Source organism: Tursiops truncatus, chromosome 20, assembly GCF_011762595.2.
Source record: "Tursiops truncatus isolate mTurTru1 chromosome 20, mTurTru1.mat.Y, whole genome shotgun sequence".
NCBI lineage: Eukaryota > Metazoa > Chordata > Mammalia > Artiodactyla > Delphinidae > Tursiops > Tursiops truncatus.
Genome location: NC_047053.1, coordinates 11,912,163 through 11,929,467, shown reverse-complemented (window position 1 = coordinate 11,929,467; position 17,305 = coordinate 11,912,163). Strand labels below are relative to the sequence as shown.

The window sequence follows — 17,305 nt, the reverse complement described above, 5'->3', positions numbered from 1 at the left end:
GCTACCCTTTTGGTGGCGGTATGTGTGGGGTGAGGGTTAGACCTGCCTATATTAGAATCCCAGCTCTGTGAGATCCTGGACATGGTCTTTAAAGTCTCTGAGCTACAGATTTCTTTTCTTTTTTTTTTTTTTTTTACATCTTTATTGAAGTATGATTGCTTTACAATTGTGTGTTAGTTTCTGCTGTACAACAAAGTGAATCAGCTCTATGTATGCATATATCCCCATATTCCCTCCCTCTTGAGCCTCCCTCCCACCTTCCCTATCCCATCCCTCTAGGCTGTCATAAAACATCGAGCTGATCTCCCTGTGCTATGCGGCAGCTTCCCGCTAGCCATGCATTTTACATTTGGTAGCGTATAGATGTCCATTGAGCGACAGATTTCTTATCCACAGCACAGGGGTGATCCACAGGACCTCTGTCATGGAATCAGTGGGAAGACTCCTTGAAATAATGCCTGGAAAAGTACATGTGGCCTGGAATACAAGAAATGCTCAGTAGAAGTGTCAGCTGTTATTACTGTTTTCATGGAAAATGAAAGCTTAACATACATTATTCCACTGAAAGCCTCATGACTGCCCTCTGTGCCCTGTGAGGAAGGCTACTATTATGGGCATAATAATTTTGCTATGATAATTCGTACCCAATTTTAATAATGATGGGTGTGATTTTATATGCGAGGAAACCAAGACTCAAAGAGACAAAGCAATTTGTCCCAAGTCCTCCAGCAGACAGGGGAGTTGAATCCGGGTTTGCCAGATTCCAAAGCCTGTGTTCTTAACAGCTACATGACACTGCCTCCTGGTTCCTGACTCCATTAAGATTCCACCCATGCTAGCCCAGCCCGGGCAAGCCTGGGGTCCGTCCCTCGCTGCCAGGCTGGACCACAGAGAGCAGGGCAGAGCTCTGATGGCCTAGTTGGGGTCAACCGCTGAGATTCCTCATGGGAGTGGGGGTAGGGGCTGAGCTGCTCGCCTAGGCTGGTGGGAGATTCCTGGGGCATCTGTTTCAGTTGTGATGGACAGTGGCAGCCAGGGTGAAATAGAAATTGGGAAATCAAGAAGAAAGGGGGATGAGGGATAAGAGACGAGATGAAAGGGGAGGAAAGAGGGAGCCGGGTTGGCTAGCCCAGCCGAGAGAGGGGTGAACGTGACACCTGGTCATTAGGAAAACCTTTGTAGGCTCTGCCCCCCTTTCCTGCATCCCACAGTCAATGTAATTTATGTAAGACTTGAGCTACAGTTGACTAGCTAACCTCATGTTATATTTTGCAGACATGTAATGAAGCAAATTGCTTTCAGTTTTGCAGGTTTCTTTCTGTATTTGGGAGTTAATAATGATTTTTTTCAGATTTCAAATATTTTTATAACCTGGAAGAGCTTGTAGGCTGTGGACAGTGGATAGAATAGCCCAGCAGCTGCAGACAGGTTGTGAGTCTAAGGGCCATTTATCCAGGCCCTTCCCTCCAGCAGGAGAAGCAGTTGATCTGTCCTTGACTCCACAGGGTCTGACTAAAGGGCTTTCCAAGAGAGATGCTTCAAGACTTTATCATCGCTTGTCTTTGGTCCTATAATCCAGGGAACTCATCTTTTCAACCCTAAATCCTTCCATCTGTAGGCTGAAGATAGACCCGCTTCTGCATTCTGCTTCCCTGCTTATCTCCGAGGTAGCACTGCGGGGCGAGGGAGGGGATGGTCACAGTCACGCAGTCACGGTCATGGTCAGTCACACAGAGTAAGCCTTCAGAGCTCTGCCGGTTATGATCAGCTTTTCTGCAAACACTGCTGGGCTTACTCTTTTGCCCTGTCCCTTCCGTCATTGCCCTCACGTCTCCCAAGCTGGGGGCAGGCCAGGCTTAGCAGCATGGAGCCCAGTGGCTTGAGGGATTCTGATGTTTTGGTCTTTCTTGCCTGTGGCCAGGCCTGTGGTCTGACCCAGCTCAGGAAACTGTTTCTAGTTTTGGTATTTCTTCGTGGGCCCCTAGGATGGCGCTGTGTGTCAGAATCACTGGCATTCCCTTGGAGTTCCTCACCCAGACCTCCATGGGATCCCGCTTGTAGGAACGGTGCGTGAAGCGACTCCAGGAAGAAAAGTTGCACGTTTCATCTCGTTCCTGTCAAATTTTCATCTCACAGGTTCAGGGAAACATAACTAAGAATTCCCAGGACTAAAAGTGATCTCAGCCATCTCTGCCCTTGCCTCTGTGACTGTTCTGCCCCCAGTCTCCAGGGCAGTGACCCTCTGTCTCTGTCCCGAGGAGCAGACCCATCACTGCCCTGGGCTGTGCTACCTGGCACCTACTTAGATTAGCTCTTCACATCTTACTTCAACCCCACTGGCTCTAATTTAAGCTTTTCTCTCATGAGAAACAGAACCATTGGTTTATGGACATCCACACCTGCTTCTCAAACTGAGGTGCTTGGAGGTATTCTCAGGAATCTGCCAGTGCTACGAACAGTTTAAAATGTAGCATTTTTACTTTGGATGATAATCTAAATATTTATTTAGATGAAATATATATTTGCCATTAAACTCACAATTAAAAGACATTTCTATGGAATAAGTAGGTTTATTGCAAATGCAGTCCATGGGACCACTGCTGTTGGAGGTCCGTGGACATACTTTTGGAGTCTTGCAAGAAGAGTTTTCTATATAAAGGAGTGTACGTTACTCACCTTTGAAAAATACTGATCTCTAGACAGTTGTTCTCAAATGTCATTCTCAGGCACTGCCAGCCGTTCGTGGTGTTTTTATTGGTCCGTAATGAAATGAGTGATGCTACTTGATGTATCCGCATGCTTTGTACCTAAAACAAATGTGAGCCGTGTCTTGAGACGCACTGAGCTAGCCCTGTCCTCTGCTGACCTCATCATGCAGAAAGGGGATGGAGGCCCAGGGAGGGGAAGGTCACCCAGTGTCATTGGAACTGGGACCACAGCAAGCAGGGAGTTGTCAGGTGACTTTCTCCTAGCATCTGAGGGACTGTGATAGTTGATGCACTGGTCTGATCTGACCCCTAGTGGCGGGAAAGGAGCACCAGGCTGCAGAAATCCCTGCAGAAGTACCTGCAGGCAGGCCAGCCCTGGAGCTCATGGATTGGAGCTCTGGTCTTTCGGAGTGGAGATGCAGAGGGATAGTTCCTTCTCCCGTTGGGCTGCTAGAGGGACAGAAGACCCTGTTCTGGACCTAGTACTTCCTGATTAGGACGCATCTCAGCAGGATAGCAGTTAGCGTCTTTCTCTCCAAGGGCCCCTGCCTCTGTTGCTTGCCTGGTACCGATAGGCATGTCCCCTTCAGTGCTCATTCCTGTGCACTGTGTCCATTAAGTTGAGTTTGTTAAATTGAAACACTCACGAAACCCATTTAAGCAAGCGAGGTTTGTGGTTGACCCAGAGGATACGTGCTCCCTCGATGATACCAACGGGTGCTCATCCCCCCTGGGTGAAATGAAGTGACACAGCAGGTACCGAGAAAGTGACTCCCTCTCTCTTTTCTGACTCCCCCAAAGGAGAACTCTTTCAAACGTAAGCCGGGAGGTGAGCTGAGGGCAGGGAAACCCTGGTGACTGGGGTTGGTGATTGGCTGGGAGGAGAGCAGACTGTAAGGACAGGTAGGGACAGCTGTGTGAAATGTGGAATAGACAAGTCTAAGACTCCAGGGGCCAGAAATGGTAAGATTTCAGGTCAGTGCACGGAAGACCTTTCCAGAGGTCAGGCTGTCCGCTGCTGGAACAGGCAGCCTTGAAAGCAGTGAGCAGCCTGGCCCTGGGAAGATGCGAGCAGAGGAGTGGTGCACCATGGCCTGGATGTACAGGGGCTGAGTGGGAGCGGGTCCAGATGGTCCCTGCAGAGCTGATGCCCCTGCGAAGGCTTCACATGCCTTTTCCCTCCTGCCTCCGTGCTTGTTTTCACCTTTTACCTGATCTGCCCAGCTTGAAAAGGCTGGTACTTCCAGCTCTATATCACTTTGGAACGTGGAATACCTGAGACCTTGTCACTGGGTGATTTTGTCCAAATCAAGCATTATTTTAGGATTTTGAAGTAGCCATAGTCTCTCTCTCCTTTGGTCCCTGAGCGTGGGGGAGGAGGGCTGACCCTGAACAAGCAGGTAACACACCAGGTGTCCGGTCACGTGGACACATCCTGTCTCATGTCATCCTCGTGTTTACAGACGAGGGGACTGTCTCCAAAAGGTTCACATACTGTGCTTGGAAGAGCCAGCATTCAAACCCCTTCCTGTTTGCTTTGAGCAGCAGATGGCTCCCCTGCACATCCCTGGAATTCCATGTCAGCCCATTATCTCCTCCAACTTATCTAGTTGACTCAGACAGCAGCACCAAGGGCATTCAAGAAGGTTCTTCCCAGACTGCTGGAGATGTCTGGGGGGAGAGGTGCTGAAGCTCCATGGTCTCTGGTCACCCCTAGTCCATCAACCAGTTGAACCCTGTGTTCAATATGAACCACTTTTGGGGATCTTGGGACCCTTCTATCTGGGGCCAGGTTCTGATTTGGGTCCTGGCTCCATCTCTTACCTGAGGTGTGACCTGGGTAATCTTTTACCTTTAGGGACCTTTTCTTTTATTTATTTATATTTGGCTGCATTGGGTCTCCGTTGCTGCGCGCGGGCTTTCTCTAGTTGCGGCGAGCGGGGGCTACTGTTCGTTGCAGTGCGCGGGCTTCTCATTGCAGTGGCTTCTCTTGTTGCGGAGCACGGGCTCTAGGCACGTGGGCTTCAGTAATTGAGGCACGTGGGCTCAGTAGCTGTGGCTCGCGGGCTCTAGAGCACAGGCTCAGTAGTTGTGGCGCACGGCTTAGTTGCTCCGTGGCCTGTGGGATCTTCCCAGACCAGGGCTCAAACCCATGTCCCAGGTACTGGCAGGCGGATTCTTAACCACTGCGCCACCAGGGAAGTCCTGGGACCTTTTCTATCAGTGCCATCCTCTCTGCATCTCAGAGTGGCAGGATTTAATAAGATCATGTATGTGGAGCTCAGTAGACCAGATACCATCACACAGGGCTTATGACCCATGTCAAATCTTCGCTGGAAAGAGACATCGAGGAACAGATTACAATATAAATGATTAATTAACACGTCATTGTTGATGACTATAGTGGTGGCAACACATGAGGACACCAATGGAATGAAATGATGCTGAGATTTATGGAGCACTTGACTCAGTTAAGGAACCTTGATGTTTATCCAGGGACCCCTCAGAGTGGTACCCCACCTGTCCTGCCCTCAGTTCTCCAAAGGGTTTGTGACTTAATGATCTTTGCAGGATGAAATGAATAGAATGTGCTGGCTGTTTTAACCATGTTGCAGGAAACTGTTGCTAGGGGACTGTTCTGTGGTCTAGAAAGGGAGAGAGAGGGAGAGAGATGAGGTCCCTTAAGGGGTGTCTTTGGCTCAGACGGGAGAGCCTAGGTGACCTCAGGAATACAAGGCTGGTAGGCTCCATGCTTATTTGCAAACGGTCCTCCTTTCTGAACCAGCTTCCCTCGTCAGGACAGAAAGGCAGGCGGGTTGTGGTCCTTGGCTGGGTCAGAGATTAGAGAATTCCTGACCTTGGGGAGAGACCTCGGGGGTACCTGCTATTTGGGTTGGGAGCAACATTCACGCTAATTTCTTGGGGCCACCTAGACCAAGCTCTTCTCTCGATACTTCAAGGGAGGGAAGGAGGTTAGTTCTTCCACACGAGACCATCTGGAGGTTGGCACGTGGAGCTGACACGTGTGTGCGAGTGCGGGAATGAACCCAGTGAGGAGGAGAGCAGCGTCTTTCTACATCAGTTTTCCGGAGCTGAGGTTCTGCTGGCTCACACAATAAGGAAAATCCACTAGTTCCCTTAACGCGGGGCCCAAGGTGGCTCACGGTCATCCAGGCTCCTTTCCCTTTCCCCTCTGCCGTCCCCTGCTCATCAGCTCTACCTCTCAGGCCTGACCCCTCACGGCCCCAAGGCGGCTGCTACGGTTTCAGGAGCAGACAAGTCACATCCCTTTTGGGAACAGCCCCCAGCAGATGTCCCTTCATGTTCCACTGGCAAGGGGAGGGGCGATGTGACTACCTTAGATGGATCACGATTTACTCCTTTGTCTCGTGGAGGAAGAGAGGGCCATTGGCTCAACAGTGGCTCTGCCGGCAAGGGATGTGGGGGGGGGGGGGAGGGCAGCTGTATGTGAGCAACTAGTGATATCCGCATCCTTGTGTCTTTGCACATGGACCTGAGGCCCTGGGGCCTTGGATGACTAATGAATGCAGAGGGCGCATCCGCGGGCCCTGGGTCTTCAGCATTGCCCTACTTGCAGGAACGTGTCTTGTTCCCCCAGCTGACTTGTATGTTCCTTGGAGGTAGGGGCTGTGTCTTCCACTTCTTTGACTCCCTTCCCGTTATTCTTCCAGTTCCTGGCACAGTGCCGGGCACACGAGAAGTACGCAACAAATGCTTATGATTAACAATAAGAATAGCCACATGTATGGGGTACTTACGATGTGCCGGGCCCTCTGCTAAGAGCTCTATATGGCTGCTCACCACAGCCCCACAGTGTAGATTTCCTCCATCCCATTTCACAAGCAAGTCTCAGAAAAGATGAGGAAACTACCAGGGGCACCAGCTAATGGGTGACGGAGCAGAGACCCCAGATATAAATTCTGGCAGTTGGACCCTGGCACTCCATGCTTGTGACTGCTAAGCTGCGTTGCCACCTGGCTGCATTATTATTATTATTATTATTATTATTATTATTATTTTGCGGTACGCGGGCCTCTCACTGTTGTGGCCTCTCCCGTTGCGGAGCACAGGCTCCGGACGCGCAGCCTCAGCGGCCATGGCTCACGGGCCCAGCCGCTCCACGGCATGTGGGATCCTCCCGGACCGGGGCACGAACCCGTGTCCCCTGAATCGGCAGGCGGACTCTCAACCACTGCGCCACCAGGGAAGCCCCCTGGCTGTATTACTGAGTGACCGAATGAGGGATTAAAGGGAAGTGATGGGAGGGTTTGGGGGTTACTAGAGAGAAACTTCCCTTCCTAGACTCTCAGGTCATCTTTGAAGGCCTCCAGAACCACGGAGCATCATCCACATGGTAGGTAGGATCCTGTGGGACTTCCCTTGTCAGGAAATCCTCCCTTGGGTCGATCTGAGAACTGCCACTGCCCTTGGGTCCAGTTCCAGACCAACGTAGGCCTGCAGGTCCCTCCCTGCTGCTGGCTCAGCAATCTTGATTTTAGCTCTTCTCATTCTTGCATGCCCTGTGACAAGCCCCTGACCTCCTGGACACTTCAGTGTTTGCCCACGTACCCTTTGCTCTTCAGTGGCCCTAAGTGGGCCTGAGCAGTTCTGTGCTCCGAGACCCCACGCCTCCACCCGGTCTGAGTGTGCATCTCCTCCACTAGCAGCTGCGCCAGGTTTCAGGCTTATCTTCACAACCTCTTAAGCCCCTGCAAGTGTGCGGGAAGGCTGGATGCGCAGAATAGTAAGAGCCCCGCATGGTTCAGCAAGGTGAACGTATTCCATGTTGCACAAAGTGCACTTCGGGATGACGGCAGAAGGGCTATCCAGTGTTTAAACACAGAAGCACACTTAGCTTTCTGCAAAAAAAAAGAGTCAAATTGGGGGATCCGGGCTTCCCTGGTGGCGCAGTGGTTGAGAGTCCGCCTGCCGATGCAGGGGACACGGGTTCGTGCCCCGGTCCGGGAGGATCCCACATGCCGTGGAGCGGCTGGGCCTGTGAGCCATGGCCGCTGAGCCTGCGCGTCCGGAGCCTGTGCTCCACAACGGGAGAGGCCACAGCAGTGAGAGGCCCGCATACCGCAACCGTTTTAGCTGAGGAAGCTGTAGCTTGGAGAGGTGGTAACTAGACCAGGGTCACCTGGGTTTAGTGAGCTGTCCAAACCTCACTCTCCTCACCTGTAAGATGAGGATAACAGCCTTTGCCCACCTTGCTGGGAGCTGGGGCACTGACCCCTCAGACTCCCCCTGGCCGGTGTCCTCCCTCGCCTCTGCCTGCAAAGAGCCACCCATTCCCAGAGCATAGGATGGAATATGTGAAAATTCTCTGCAAACTGTAGTGACTGCAGTGTGGGCCACTGAGAGAGAGAGAGAGAGAGAGAGTGTGTGTGTGTGTGAATATGTGTGCACAGGCTGAAGGCTGTGTCTGCAGACCCTGTCAAGTGGGACAGGGTCATCGAGAGGGACCAGACTCCAACCCTTAGGCCCCTGTCACCTGCTCTCCCCACAGAGGGCCATCCGTGTGCGCAGCCACTCCATGGAGACCATGGTGAGCAGCCAGAAGAAGCAGCATGGCGGGGGCATCCCCGGCAGCCTCAGCGGGGGCATCTCCCATAACAGCGTGGAGGTCACCAAGACTACCTTCTCGGTGAGAGCCGCGGGCCCTGGGGCAGCACATGGGTCCCGGGGAGGGTCCCCCAGGCCTCAGTGGGGGAGGCTTGGGCCAGGTGATGAGACCAGTGATGACAGAGGGAAACTGAGCCTGTTTTGGGGGTGAGCCCAGGCCCTGCCCTCTGAAATGGAGCCCCCACCCCAGGCAGCGCCTGGGGCTGGCCCTGCCTAGAGGCCTCCTGTTGTCCTGTTCTCTGAGTTTCCTCGACAACTGGGCCTCCTCCTGAAGGCCAACCCTGCAAAATGGGCCTGAAGCGAGTTTCTTTGCTTGGGAGCTTGGGACCCGTGACTGTGAGAAGGGTGTCCTTGCTTTGTTATTATTGATGATAACAGTAGCTGCCCTCCACTTGCTGTGCACCAGGCACTGAGCTAAGTCACGGACATTGTCTCATCCGATCCTGTGACAGCTGTCTGAGGTAGGTATTGATGTGTTTGTTCTCCATTCCTCCTTGAGGAAAAGGAGGCCCAGAGGTTTTAAGTAACTTGCTACAGGTCACCCAGGTAAGCTGAAGAGCTGAGATTTGAATGCAGGTCTCCCTGATCCAAAGTCGAAGCTCTTAGTCACTGTGTAGACGGTTCCCAAGGAAAGAGCCTGGCAGGTCTGTGGGTTCGAGTGTGGTCTGCTCACACCAGGGGCTGGCCAGGGAAGGAACCAGTCAGTCCTTTACAAAAGCAAAGTGACTTTGGATTTGTATAGACTAGTCTTTTCTTTCTTTTTTCTCTTCTCTTCCTTTCCTTTCCCCTCTTTTCTTTTTTTTCTTTTCATAGTGGAACACATCCATCATGATACCAGCGATTAGTATTTTAAATGGTCTTGCATAATTCATTTAACTTACCAAGTATTTTCATAGCTATTATCTGGTTCTTCCCAGAACGTCTGTGAAGTGAGCAGGGCAGAGCAGTTATCTTCATTCTGTGGGTGAAGAGACTGAGGCCCAGAGAGTTTTGTCACTTACCCAAGGTTGCACAGCATGTGGATGGCAGAAGTTGGGGCCTGGGTTAGAAGCCTGGTGGGCTCTAGAGATTGGCTGTAGGCTCTTGTCTCCCCTCAGTCTCCCACCTCTCCATGGTCCCCCTGTGTGTGGCTGAAGCAGGGCCACGTTCTTGGGGGGCTCCCCCTTTGCCCGGGGCTGCGTGTGGACCTGGTTCTGCGGCTCCCGATCTGTCTTATTATTGTGACACCAGCTTGGACCCATTTCTTTGTGAGCAGCTGACGGAGAGTCGGGAGCCCTGGGCTCTTGTGCTCACCTGCTGGTGATTTGCTATTATGACCTTGGCCGAGTCTCCTCGCCCCTCGCCCCTCAGCTCCGCGGCTTTTTCGTTGGTAAAGCGTGAGGCTGGACCTGGGCTCTCAGCTTTGTGGTTCTCAGTCTGTGACCCTGAGTCATCCTGTCCTTATAAATATGCAGGGCTCTCCTGAGGGTGGCCCCGACCCCATGTTCCTCCAAGAATTCTGGTCTTTGGTAGACTGTTACCTGGGGCCACGAGGTTTGGCTTAAGAACCCAGGAAAACATGCTGCAGGTGGCTTGAATCTTGGGGTCCCAGATCCCATTACTAGATCCCAACCTTCCTGGCTGGCTCGCTGTGTTCTGGGATCTCCTCCAGGCCAGCTGGGGATTGCAGGACCTAGTGTAGGCCAGAAAGGGGGCTGAGAGGAAGGAGAGCTGCGTTTGGGGGTGTGGTCAGCACTCATTCTGGCGGTTTCTTTGACAGCCTCCGGTGGCAGTGGCAACAGCGAAGAACCAGTCACGGAGCCCCATCAAGCGGAGGTCGGGGCTCTTCCCCCGTCTGCACACGGGCTCTGAAGGCCAAGGGGACAGCCGGACACGATGGTAACTGTGCCCTGTGGGGGTTGTCAGCTCTCACCACTGCTGCAGCCGTCAGGTGTCATCCTTGGGGAGGGCTTTGCGTAGGTTCAGGAGATGCCTTCCTTTTGACCCTGTTCCCTCCTCCAGGGACCTGCACACCCCCGTCACCCACTCAGCTCCTTATCCACTGAGGCACATTTGCCTGGTCTCTGCACGGGACTTTCCAAAGTTGTCCTTGTTGCCTTTTGACCAAAACTAGAAACAATTGCTTGGATTCTTTTTTTTTCTTTGCCTCCTTTTTCAGTGCTTACTCAAATGTCCGCTCTTATGGAAACCTTCCCTGATTCTACCAGGGGGAGTTCATCAAACTTTCCTCGGGGCTTCTAGAATGTTCTCTCTCTCTCTTTTTTAAAGCAACTCTCATATTGCATCATACTTAACCAGTTCCAGCTAATGGACTTTCTGATCCTTTAATCACTGAGCCCTCTTGTCATTTAATTCGGCAAGCAGCATCGCTGAGTGCCTGCCGCGTGCTGGGCTCAGTGCTCTGACAGAGCTACAGAAGATGCAAACCTGCCTTCCAGAAGCTTACAGTCTTGAGAGGGAAAGGGAGGCTTTTAGGCTGATGTCCAGGCCTCCAAGTGGTCTGTCTGCAGCCCTGGAAGGCACCATCCCCTGAGCTTGGGCGTGCAGGACCAGGGGCAGGTTTATGGAGGGGGATGAAAAGCTGTTTGGAACCTGTACCTGTGAGTGAGTCTTTGTGGGCCCCCCAGGAGAGAAGGGCAGAATTGGGGGTGGTCAGAACTGCAGGTCTTGAGCTTAGGAGAGAGACCTTGACTGGAGAAGAAGAGATGGGAGTCCCTGGGGGTGGAGGTGGTGTTTAGAGAGGGACCAAGGAATACAACCCCACAGGGGGTTGTATAGAATGCCTGGGGAAGACCTGCGTTTAAGGGCAAGTGGAGGGAGAAGAGCCGGTGAAGAAGACTGGGAAGAAGATGAGAGAGGAGAGAACCTGGAGGTGTAGGGGTGAGGGGGTGGCTCTTAGAGGCCGGGAGAGGAGGCGTTCCAGGAGGGAGGGGCAGCTGTGTCAGGCACGCAGAGAAGTCCAGCTCAACGACCCAAAGCCCTGCTCGGGTTGACAATTAGGAGGTCATCAGCAACCTCATTAAAAGTGCATTGAGGCACCTCTCGGCCCTGGGGTGTCTCTAAAACAAAAAGATAAATAATAACACGTGCTGGGAAGGATGTGGAGAATTTGGAACCCTCGTGCATACCTGGGGGGAATGTAAAATAGTGCAACTGCTTGGGAAAACAGTCTAGCAGTTCACCAGAGGGTTAAACAGAGAGTTACCAAATGTCCCAGCAATTCCACTCCTAGGTACGTACCCGAGAGAAAGAATACATGTGTCTACATAAAAACTAGCACACAGATGTTCATAGCGGCATTATTCACAATAGCCGAAAGTGGAAACAGTCCAAAGGTTCATCACTCATTGAACGGGTAAATAAAATGTCCATAGAATGGAATATTAGTTTGCAACAGAAAGGAGTGAAGTACTGACACCTACTACAACATAGCTGAACCTCGAAAACACTATGCTAAGTGAAAGAAGGCAGTCACAAAAAGACCACACCACATTGTATGATTCCATTTATATGGAATGTCCCAAATCCATAGAGACAGAAAGCAGACAAGTGGTTGCCAGGGGCCAGGGGGAGGGGAGAACGGGCAGTGATTGTGAGTGGGTCCAGAGTTTCTTTCAGGGGGGACTAAAATGTTCTAAAATTAGATCATGCTGATGGTTGTACAACTCTGTGGATATACTAAAAACCATTGAATTGCACCCTTTAAATGGGTAAATTGTATGTGGATTATATCTCAATAAAGCTGTTATAAAAATAGAAGTGCATTGAGGACAGGCCCATCATGTCCCCAGCAGCGGGCACTGGCTAAACAGTGGGTGTCAGTGCGTGGTCTTTGGTAAACTAGAGGAGGAGGAAACCCTGGAGCCCCGGGCCGAGAGTGGCCCACATCCCAGCACAAGGGCCGGATCCAGAGCGTTCATTTTACAGTCTGTGTGAAGTGTGTCCCCTGGAGTTAAGCAGCGGGTGGCCTGGCCAGCACCCTGAGGAACCCATGTGTACTGGGTTGTTTCCCTGTTGGGTGGATGTCTGAGACCCCTTCCATTCCCTCTGTGGCCTGCCCTTGACCTGGAGCTCTGCTGGGTGGGATGGCCAGCTTGGGTGGGGGGGTGGACTTGGGTTCAGGGACATCAAGCCAGGACTCTTGCTTGATAGGTCTTGACTCTCACCGAGGAGGCTGGAGTAGCCCCTGACGGAGCAGAGAATTCTGTTGTCTGTTGCAGCGTCTGAGGGAGGCTCGGGTGGGAATGGAGGTCCAGTGGCCGTGCTCTGGCAGGGGCACTGTGCCCCACAGGTCCCCATGGTGCTGAGTGCTGGTGGTGCGTGGGGGGCTGGGCCCAGGGCCTCACTCCTCTTCATCCTCACTTCCTCAGCGACAGTGCATCCAGCAACCCGAAGACCCCAGAGGGCGGACACTCTTCTCAGGAGATAAAGTCTGAGACCTCATCCAATCCCAGCTCTCCGGAAATCTGCCCCAGCAAGGAGAAGTAAGAGAGTGTGGCGGCGGGTGGGGGGCGGGGGGGGCTGGCTTTAGCCACCCGGGCCCGGGAATATGTGCTTTGCTCCAGGCAAGCTGAGAGTTGGCGTCTCTTGCCTTGGGAACCCTCTGGAACGCAAAAGTCCACCAGCAGGTGCACGCGGGGGGCTGCTGGTGGGCGAGCTCAGGCCTGCTGGGCCTTCCTCGTCCTCAGTCCCGGGAGGGCCGTGGCGGGGGTCTCGGCGTGTGAGCAGAGCCTGCCTTCCTGTTCCCCCGCAGGCCCTTCATAAAGTTGAAGGAGAATGGCCGAGCCAACATCTCCCGCTCCTCCTCCAGCACAAGCAGCTTCAGCAGCACGGCAGGGGAGGGCGAGGTCATGGAGGAGTGTGACAGTGGGGTAGGTGTGGCCGCGTCCAACGCTGGGGAGCGGCGGGGCGGGGGGGGGGGGGGGGCACCCTGGGCCCAGCCGTATACTGCTCTGTGCATTAACATAGCTACTGTGGGCAGAGGCCCCTGCAGGCTCTGCAGATAAAAGGGGAAGCGTGGAAACAGGAGAGGGCCCCGTCGGCCATCGCCACCCTCTGGGAGCGCCGGGGTGGGAGGGGGCGGGGCAGTGGACGGCTGCCTGTCTCAGGCTGCCGAGGGGGGAGCTGCGTCACTCGCCCAGCCTCTCTCCCCAGAGCAGCCAGCCGTCCACAACCTCTCCCTTCAAGCAGGAGGTGTTTGTCTACAGCCCGTCCCCAAGCAGCGAGAGCCCCAGCCTGGGGGCAGCCGCCACCCCCATCATCATGAGCCGGAGTCCGACAGGTCAGTGGCATCCTGTGGGCGGTGTGTACCGTGTGCCCAGCGGAGGCGGGGCTGTGGCCTGACCGTTGTTGGTGGGGCACATGCCCCAGGCACGCGGAACTGGCCTGTTTCTATTTCAGCCCCAAAGTATTAGGGCATCGGTTCATCACCCTTCAGAGGCCTGTGTTCTCATCCCCTCCTTACTCGTGGGGAAACTGAGGCTCAGAGAGTGCAATGATTTGCCAGAGGAGCTGGGCTTGTGTGATTAGAAAGCTGAGGCTCTTTCCCTGACCTCTCGCCTCACCCCATCACCGACCCAGGGCCCCTCTGTCACAGCGACCATCCTGATAATACAGAGATAAGAGGTGGGAAGAGTGTTGCAGGTGGACAGAACAGCAGTACAAAGGCCTGGGGGGAATCCAGAGACTGTGTTCTGGACACGCACGTGGTTCAGTGCGGCTGGAGTGCACGGAGGGGACCCGTGAGAGAGGAGACAGTGGTTAGGACCACAGGCTGGGGCTGCCACGGGGACCCTGGGGAGCGTTTTGCATTATCCTGCCAGCAGTGGAAGCCGTTGGAGGGCTTTCAGGCTTTGAAGGTCCTTTAAGTATAGACGCGCCATCCGAAGGAGAGAGACGGTTTTGGCGGCTGCAGCTGGCTGAACAGAAAGGATTGCTGGGGAGTGGGCACAGGGAGGGAGAGCAGTGAGGGGCCACAGTGGCTGGTGAGGGGTGACAGGGCCATGGATCTGGGGGGCTGTCTGGGGCAACGGGAGGAGGACGTGGATTCAAGGGATGTACAGGCTCACTAGTGGGGGCTCAAGGAAGGCAAGGAGTCCGGGCCTTTCAGGGTTCTGTGATCCCTGCAGTCGGGCAGAGAAGGCGGAGCCCGCTCTGGGGAGAGGGCGAGGGGCTGGCGCCCGAGGGGCGTCCAAGCGGACATGTACTGTAGGCACCACTGGGTGTTGGGGGTGCCTGGAAATCAGAGCCTTGGTCCTGCCCTCGAGGAGGGCAGCATAGTGTGGGGCAGGACTCTGGAGCCTGGGTCCAAATCCTGGATCTTCCACTTACTAGTGATGAGCCAGGGGGCAGGTTACTGAGTCTTTCTGTGCCTCAGTTTCCCCAAGTGCAAAATGGAGGGAGGGGACTAGTTTCTACCTCGTATGGTTGGTTGTGTGAAGAGTAAAAGAGAGACTTACAAGAGACCTAGAACTGTTAACCTAAGTATTTGTTAAACAACGAGAATAAAACAGTCGTGCAATCAGTGGTTCTCAACTGGGGCGACGTTGCTCCCCAGGGCACATTTGGCAGTGTCTGGAGGATTTTTGATTTGCATGATTGGGGGAAGGGAGGGTGCTGCTGGCATCTAGTGGGCAGAGTCAGGGGTGCCCCTAAGCATCCTACAGTGCACAGGGCAGTCCCCACGACAAAGGATTACCTGGCCCAAAAGGTCAGGCTGAGGTTGAGGAGCTCCAATCGAAATGATGGAAACACAGGGCCAGTGGGCCCACGGGGTGGTTTAAGCCACAGTGCTCCTGGGGTTCTCATGGTGAAGGAATGTTGGCAAAAGGCGACATGTGATATTGGGGATAAAGGGAAGGCCTGGTTCACCAGCAAACAATCGCTTGTGTAGTACGGCAACCCCCGCCGTGGCTGGTCCGCTGTGGAGCTGGGTTCTAATCCTGGTGCACCGTTGGCAGCCCCACCTCTCTGAACCTCAGTTTCCTCATCTGTAAAGTGGGGTAGTAATACAAATTCCCTGGTTGTTTTTTTTTAACAATGCTTAATTAAATATTGAAAGAATGAAAGAATCTATAATCAAGCCTGGCTCTGACTTAGTATTAAATATCAAAATAAATAAGATTTCAAGTAAAAGGAGGTTTAGAGTATGACTTGCTGAAGGTCACCCAGGGCAGAAGGGGACGTACAACGGGTCTGTAACACCTGCCCAGTGCTTATTGCGACCCCACCTCCTATGGAGTATTTAACCCTGAGGAGCTGCCTCTTACCCCCAGCCCCACAGGAGTTATGCTTTGTACCCGCAGGACCAGGGTGGGTTTGCGGAGATCTGGAAACCTGTTTTAGGGGGAGAGATAGGGCCGAGGAGAGGGAGATGGCTGGGAGGGCCTGACCTCTGATCCTCTATAATCTCCGATGCCCTGGTCATTGGTCATTTCACACCTGGGCTCCCTGGGGCCCTGAGGGGGGCTGGTGGGTCACACCGAGAGGTAATCCTAGTGCTGAGTGGAACCCTTGAATATGAAGCGTCAAGACTAAATCAGCAGCCTCCAGGTGGAGTGTACTGAGCTGTAGATTCTCCCAGCCAGAGGAAAATCAGAAAGCCAAGGGGCCCCCCGGCCAGTGGTGTGCCGGTAAATGTTTAACAACCGGCTCTCCCACCATACACATACACACAACACACACACACGCACGCACACACGTACACACACATGCACGCACACACGTATGTGTTTACTGTAAATTTTACTGATATAAAGGATCTGCAGCACACAATTTATAAATAATGATAAAATGTACAACATTCTTTTTTTAACATCTTTATTGGAGTATAATTGCTTTACAATGGTGTGTTAGTTTCTGCTTTATAACAAATGTCCATCGACAGATGAATGGATAAAGAAGATGTGGCACATGTATACCATGGAATATTATTACTCAGCCATAAAACGAAACGAAATTGAGTTATTTGTAGTGAGGTGGATGGACCTAGAGTCTGTCGTACAGAGTGAAGTAAGTCAGAAAGAGAAAAACAAATACCGTATGCTAACACACATATATGGAATCTAAAAAAAAAAAAAAAAAAAATGTTCTGAAGAACCTAGGGGCAGGATAGGAATAATGACGCAGATGTAGAGAATGGACTTGAGGACACAGGGAGTGGGGAAGGATAAGCTGGAACGAAATATACAATATTCTTTACTATAAGTCGACAGAGCCAACTGGTTCTCACAAAGCACCTTTACTAATATTTGCCCAACCTTTGTATCCATAGACACCGCAAGGTTCCAAATGACGAACAAGTATAGTTCCGACATGAATGATGATTGATATTATTTTGTCAGGGATGTGAGCGACTTCTTTGCTGAAACAGATAATAGTTTTCAAATACTGGAAGAGTATTTTCTCAGTTTTTTGTGCCATTCACAATGTAATGGCTATAGACAAACACATTTTCAAGTCTGATCTATATTATTAACGTTTTCTCCATGAGTTTCTTAAGTCTAGACAAGAAAACAATTATTCAAGCTCTGATTTATAACGTTTGCTGATTTCTCTGGTGTGAGTACTCCTGGCTGATCTCAAGCGCCCAATGTGACATGGAGTTGGGAAGTACTACCGGACAGATATAATAGACGTAAATAACCTTAGGAGAATAAATAATAGTAAAATGTAGTGAAATAACTAGGCAATGATAACTTCTGAGTATTTATTACCTTTGGGGAATATAATTTGTTTAATTGTAAGCTTATATAATTTAAAAAAAATAACTCTGTGTAAGAACCAGCTCACAACATTTCTGAAAATTTGCGAGTTGGCTCTTGTGAATCGGTGCAGGTCAGCTAAAGTGCCTAGTGGAGAGGAGGCCCCCCCTTCTCCTGGCCTCCGTATCCAGCGCCCACCCTGGAGTCCCAGTGACCTCTGCAGCCCCACCTCCTCTCAAGGGCTTCCTT

At 52.3% G+C, this 17,305-nt stretch overlaps 1 protein-coding gene across 9 annotated transcripts in view; it reads left to right on the top strand.

The window, feature by feature from the left end:
* The window catches only part of RAP1GAP2 (RAP1 GTPase activating protein 2), a 218,772-nt gene that overhangs the window by 195,722 nt on the left and 5,745 nt on the right, over nt 1-17,305 (top strand). For 8 of the 9 annotated variants that reach the window (XM_073798113.1, XM_033847049.2, XM_033847048.2 and 5 more), the window contains 5 exons: nt 8,239-8,376; nt 10,114-10,232; nt 12,725-12,838; nt 13,108-13,225; nt 13,509-13,635. In XM_073798113.1, coding sequence (XP_073654214.1) covers nt 8,239-8,376; nt 10,114-10,232; nt 12,725-12,838; nt 13,108-13,225; nt 13,509-13,635 — 616 coding nt within the window. The remainder of the gene's footprint in view (nt 1-8,238; nt 8,377-10,113; nt 10,233-12,724; nt 12,839-13,107; nt 13,226-13,508; nt 13,636-17,305) is intronic. The other variant, XM_033847050.2, reaches the window with a different exon arrangement.